Raw genomic sequence first — 6,000 nt, 5'->3', positions numbered from 1 at the left:
TGTGGTTGTGGAATATCTGGTTGCTGAAGAGCCAATTCTAGACTTCAGCTAAGAGGCTGTTATATTCTGCAGCTCTATTTAGAGGGCGGTGGGGCAGAAAGCCCCACACTTCATCAGAACCTGGGAGGAAATGAGAAGCTGTCTCGTGACAGCCTCCCAGGGGAGATTGCCTTGAGGTCCTCATAGGCCTCCTGTCCTCTCCTGTTCTGGAAAGATCACAAAGCATTCTGCTAAGACCCAGATAAGCTTTGGTTTAAGCCTTTGCCTGTGAGGCATATATGGATACACGCAAGGTTGCCAGCGTTCATGGTGGAGATGTTCCCTTATAGCTTTCTCAGGGTTTGAGGCTTGTTAAGCCCACCATAGAGGAAAATAAGACTGAAAAACAAGAAATCTGAATTCAAATCTAGTTCAATCCATAATTAGCCATGTAACTTAAGCAAGTCTTTTACCTCTCCAGGCATTGTTTTTTTACATCCATAAAATTATATATTTTTTGTTTTTTTTGCTTCTGGGGAGGTCTTTTTCCTCTTATTAGAATGTAAACTACACAGACAGGGATTTTGCCCACTTTGTTCACTATTGTAGCCCCAGCGCTTAGAACAGAGACAGGTACATGGCAGAGATTCAATAAACACTTGGATGAATGAAATGAAGTGCAAGATATTTTATTGTATTTTGTTAGTATGTGCACAGTGCAGTCAAAACCTAAAAACCTACTTTTTTTTTCGTTTGCAGAAAATTCATAGAGGAGTCCCAGTGAAAATGACTATACCTTTCTTTTAGGAAAGCTCAACTAAAAAAAAAGCCTGAGGGAAGACTCACTTAATCTCAGAGTGAAAATTATATACTGAGGTGTGGAACATGGCACCCAAATAGATCTTTATTAGTGCAATTATAATAAATCTTAATGATGCCTCTGGCACATGGTTTCTTGTAACAACAGAAATAGGGGAGGCTCACATTTTCCACTGTTTTGTTCTACTCCTACCACTGTCCCAGTCATATCCCCAAACTCTCCTTTTCTCTTTCTCTCAGCCAATGTGTGGTGTAGACAAGGAAAGAAACTGCGGGTCAAGGGACCTGCCTGTGGTTCTAATTACAGCATTATTTCCCTGCTCTGGGCCCCAGATTCTTCATCTTTATGTGTTAGTATGACACACATAGTTTTCCTTAATTGCAAATAAGTGACCAGTTTTTCCTTTACAGATAAAGAAACCATGGCTCAAAGAGATTGAGTGACCTGCTGAAGATCACTTATTAGTACTAGAGCCAAACTCTCTGACTCCAAGTTCAGGTTTCTTTCCAGCATAACAATGAGACGCTCAGAAGATCCCCAAGGCCCTGGTCCTTTCCCTCTCTATGGCATCTCCATGAAGGGGCAGGGATTTTTGCCTGGCTTGCTCTCTGCGCAAATCTCAGCGTCTACAACTCGGCCTGGCACACAGCAGGCACTCGCTATATATTTGTTGAATGAAAAAAATGGATGAGTAGAGACGCGCCGCAATTCGTCCCGTGACTTGCAGCAAGACGCTGCCCCTTCCCGAATTTCATCTCTGTCCCCTACCCCGACCCAGTCTCTTTCCAGCGCCTCGTGCGCTCCTCCGGCCAGTAGACGGCACTGTCGTAACGGACCCAGCCCAGCAGGGAGCGGCGCTCTTCTTGGCCCCGCTGAGCTTTCGCAGGTTGGAGGGCCGGTCGCGAGGAACCGGAAGTGCCGAAGCCGCCACCGCCGCCACCGACGCTTTTAAGTGCCGCGTTCGCCGGCCGGGTTACCACCGGCGTTGTCGCCAAGGAAGCCGCTGGAGCCGGGTCAGGAGTGGAGGCGGCGCGGCATGAAGCGGCGCAGGCCCGCTCCGTAGCGCGCGTCAGGACGGTCCGGGCGGGGCCGGGGGGGAAGGTGCAGTATCCGCTCCATCTCCTTCCCCTTCGCCCGCGAGGCCTGGGCCCTCGGTCACCCGGGCCCTCTCCGTCTCACGGAGGAACTGCCCGGCGCGTTCTCCCGGTTGTCCCGCTCTGCGGTTTTCCCCGGCGCGCCGCGCGCCCCGCGCGGGCCAGAGCCGGCGGCGGGCCCCCGCTTGCCGGAAGAGGAAGCCGAGGCTCTGAGATTCCGAGTCAACCAACGTTCACTGGGCGCCCGCTGCGCTCTGGGTGCTGGCCTCCGGACTTGCACGTCCGTTATCTTAATTGAGCCTCGCTGGGTTTGGGAGCCGGGTATTGTCCGGGCTTACAGATGAGGAAACGGAAGCCCACAGAGGCGAAGGGATTTGCCTCAAGTCTAGCGGTGGCAGATCAGATTCGAACTGAGATTTTATGGATTCCCAGCTGGTGTTCCCTTCTTTCTACTGCCTAACCTAGGTCGATTCCCTCCTTGCTCACTGGCCTCCTCTCATTGTATTTCACCCGCTCGGGGCGGGATAGATACTTTTCTTTCCTTTTTCAAAGTTCTCCCCCCACACGCTTCTCCTAAGACTTCTAAGATTTGGCACCTCCCCCCCCATCCCGCTCCTCAACATTCTCTGCTGCACCTCTCCTCTTGCTCATTCGTAGCTTTCAAGATCTTTGTCCTCTTTGTGATAATGAACCTCTCAACTAGCTGTGGACCCTAAAGTGAAATAGCTAGGCTTCAGTGAGGTTTGTGTTTAAGTGGACGACCGTTTGGCCCTTGGATTAAAAATTAAGGAATGACCTTTGAGTGGGTCCAAATTCAAGAGCCCTGAAGCTGTTTTCTAACCCAACATGCTCTTCTCTGAGTGAGGGGCTTAGTGCGTGGGAAAGTGTCTTGACAGTAGTCCATTGTTGCGGTGCTAGCATAACTTCACTGTTTTCCCTCCGTCTGCCACTGAGCTTTTCTCACGCCATCTCTCTCCATCACTTACTTGGACTATGAGAACCCAGAATTAAAACCGATAGCAAAGTAATGGGTAAAATCACAGAATCTCCTTGTTTTTTTAATTTACTAAGCCAGAATTTCATCAAATTTAATGCTTCCGTTTCCAGAAAAGTTACTTAATTCAATTATTTTCAGATTATACGTGGAAAGGAAAGAAGCAAAAGTGGAATGCACTTAAAATGGATAGTACTTTCTTTATCTTATGAAAATCTTAAATTATCAAATGCAAGTTAGTTCTCTTTTCACAAAATGGCCTGCTCTATAATTCTTATTGATTATTCTGCTGAGTCTATTCTGTCTCTAACCAGCTCAGTATGTATTATGTAAAATAATACAAGTGTATTATAGGAGAAACAGGACCAGGCACATAGAAATAAATTTTATTAATCATCTGTCATTTTTGAGGATTTGCGGTTGCCATGAATAACCTCACATCTGTATGCCCTTTATACTTTTTAAAGTTCTTCCATAATTTTCCTTTTAATGTATGTCTGGACATCAGGATTTACACTATTTTTAGGATATTCTTTTGAGTAAATTGGGCTATACATTTCTGAAACAAAATAATTTTACAATTGTAATAATTTAAAATGCAGATACAAAATGAATATTCAGACATTGTATATTACACCAAAAACAATATTTCTGTGTCGATGTTAAGTACTATTTAAGACATTTTAGATTTAATCTTTTTGGCCACATATGATCCATTTTAGTAATGATCAACAGCCTTATATCTGATTTCGTTATCCTGGTGAGCAGGATTGGATGGTGAGAAAAGGAAAGACTCCTGTGAGAAGAGAGCAGGATGAGCGGAGGGATCTATGCTTGAAGTTGAGTCACTTGAAAAAGATCTCTTTGAATGTGGAAGAGATCTGAGCAGATGAAAATACAATCAGGTAGGCACCAGGGAAGGCTTTAAGAGAAGAGGTAGGTGGGGCAGTGAAATATATGCACTGTGCTGAGAATGTTTGCTGATCCTATTTTCTTTCTTTCTTTATTTCTTTCTTTCTTTTTTGTGAGGAAGATTAGCCCTGAGCTAACATCTGTCACCAATCCTTCTCTTTTTGCTGAGGGAGATTGGCCCTGGGCTAATATCAGTGCCCATCTTCCTGTGCTTTACATGGGACACTGCCACAGCATGGCTTGACAAGGGGTGCGTCAGTACGCCCTCCGGGATCCCGACCCTGCGAACCCGGGGTCTGGCAGTGGAGTGCAGGAACTTAACCACTATGCCTCTGGCCTGGCCCCCGGACCCTATTTTCTAATTTTTGAAATTAGAAAATTCAGGTTACATATTTTGTGAATGTGTTTGTCTATAAGATATTATGGAAATCTGAAAATTAAATCATTTAGTTAAACATTTGTGTAAATTACTAAAATTCTATAATATCAGGTCTATCCTAGAAAATGCAGGGTATATATTTACCATAGAGTAGTACAGTATCATTTGAACTGTAAGATTTGTGTGTATAGACAGAAAAGTAGTGAGTCCAGGGACCTAGTACAATCTAGGAATACCAGATAATTTTGCTTAAGTGCAAGCAAATGCAACTTTTACGTAGGAGAGATGTCAAGTTAATGATGCCTCAAGAAGCTGAGCATTAAGGCTTGGGAAGTCTATCTGCTGAGCTTCCCTTTTCTATTCCCTTGCCCTATTCTTGCATGCAGTGGTTTGGAGATGAAGTTCCAGATGAAATACAAGGAGAGTTAAGAAAAATGAGCCCAGTTTGTGTAGCTTCTTCTCTCATTTGTCCTTTACTCTGTTAGAAATAAAACTAGATCCTTTGACATATATGATAGAAAATAGAGCCTCCACTAGCTTTTAGATGAGCAAACAACCACCACTGTCATCTACTGCCACTTAATATCAGTATGCTGAATACCAGGTGAGCTAAATGACTTTTTCTCTGCTGAGCTGTTTGGATTTTAATTGTTGGAGATAAATGCCCAGTTGTTATAATATTACAAGTTATATACTTGATATAACTCTCTAATGGTTTTCTGGCCACTTTTGCTAGTGTTATATTGAAAATGGTAGTATAGTTCACTGTAGGATAAAAAAAGACACAGTATTTTGGCCACATAGTTCAGTTCGTTTTGCATGCCATAATGCACTCCTGATGGACTAATTCACAACCCACACCTGCTAATTACTTTTTCTCTGTGGTTGGTAGTTCTTACCACAAACTCCTGTTAACCTGTGAAATTGAGCTTTAAAACAGACATCATGTTAAATACACAGCCATGTATTGATTGTTGTTCTAGAAGTGGTTAATAATTATGTGAAATTGGTTATTTAAAAGCAATTTAGTTTCTCTCTGAAGTCCACATGTTTTTGACATGTCTTAGTTCAAAAAGAGCAGGTTGCCCCAGAATTTTTATGTTACTTCTTTTTGGTAGTGTCATGAATAGTTTATGTCAGAATGTCACACAGTGGCTTATGATGACACTTCTTGTTATTTTCTCTGATACTTTGCTCCTTGTTACATTTAAATCTTGAAATAGATAAAGGAAAAATAAATCCTCTTCTGGATTTGTAAAATGAAAAGAAACATTAGTAGATGAAATATTAACACTTTTGGGGTTGAACTGGTATATTGTGTTCAGACTTATCAAAATATTGATAGTACATACATTAAATGCTTTCTGCATCAACTACTTCAATTAAAGCCACTTGAAGACAGTATTTTTTCCTCTTATTAATCATGAAAATAAAAGTTGTATAATCTATATTAATAGTCACATAAATTTTTTATAGTATGGAGTGATCACAAATGTCATAAGATAGTGATGTCTAGGCAAGAACAGAAGACAAAAATGTACCAGCCAGTTAGGTCTTTTGTTGTTTGGAGTTCTGTTTAAAAGAAAACAGTATTTATATTATCTTGGGTAAGTGCCCTAGGAAGGTTATTACAAGTACATTGTTTGCAACAGTTTTATTACTGTTCTAATTGGTCCTGATTATTTCTGTTAGGTAAATAAGTCCACATTTATCAAATATGTTACTTTTTTCAATGCAAAAACACTTAATTCCCTTGGCACATTTAACTTCACTATTGACATGCTCTTGGATAGAGCATAGCAGCCAGCTGGCATATGGCCTG

The 6,000-nt window shown here is 42.2% G+C and overlaps 1 protein-coding gene across 6 annotated transcripts in view; it reads left to right on the top strand.

Annotated features, from left to right (window-relative positions):
- The first annotated feature begins 1,724 nt into the window (after window positions 1-1,724).
- The window catches only part of DPP8 (dipeptidyl peptidase 8), a 58,533-nt gene continuing 54,257 nt past the window's right edge, over window positions 1,725-6,000 (top strand). For 3 of the 6 annotated variants that reach the window (XM_058541862.1, XM_058541857.1, XM_058541864.1), the window contains exon 1: window positions 3,233-3,792. In XM_058541862.1, coding sequence (XP_058397845.1) covers window positions 3,756-3,792 — 37 coding nt within the window. In that variant the 5' untranslated portion in view covers window positions 3,233-3,755. The other 3 variants (XM_058541858.1, XM_058541859.1, XM_058541860.1) reach the window with 3 other exon arrangements.

The sequence above is a fragment of the Diceros bicornis genome, chromosome 5 (assembly GCF_020826845.1).
Source record: "Diceros bicornis minor isolate mBicDic1 chromosome 5, mDicBic1.mat.cur, whole genome shotgun sequence".
Taxonomy (NCBI): Eukaryota; Metazoa; Chordata; class Mammalia; order Perissodactyla; family Rhinocerotidae; genus Diceros; species Diceros bicornis.
The sequence above is the reverse complement of the archived record's forward strand: the minus strand, read 5'-3'. Positions and strand labels throughout refer to the sequence as shown.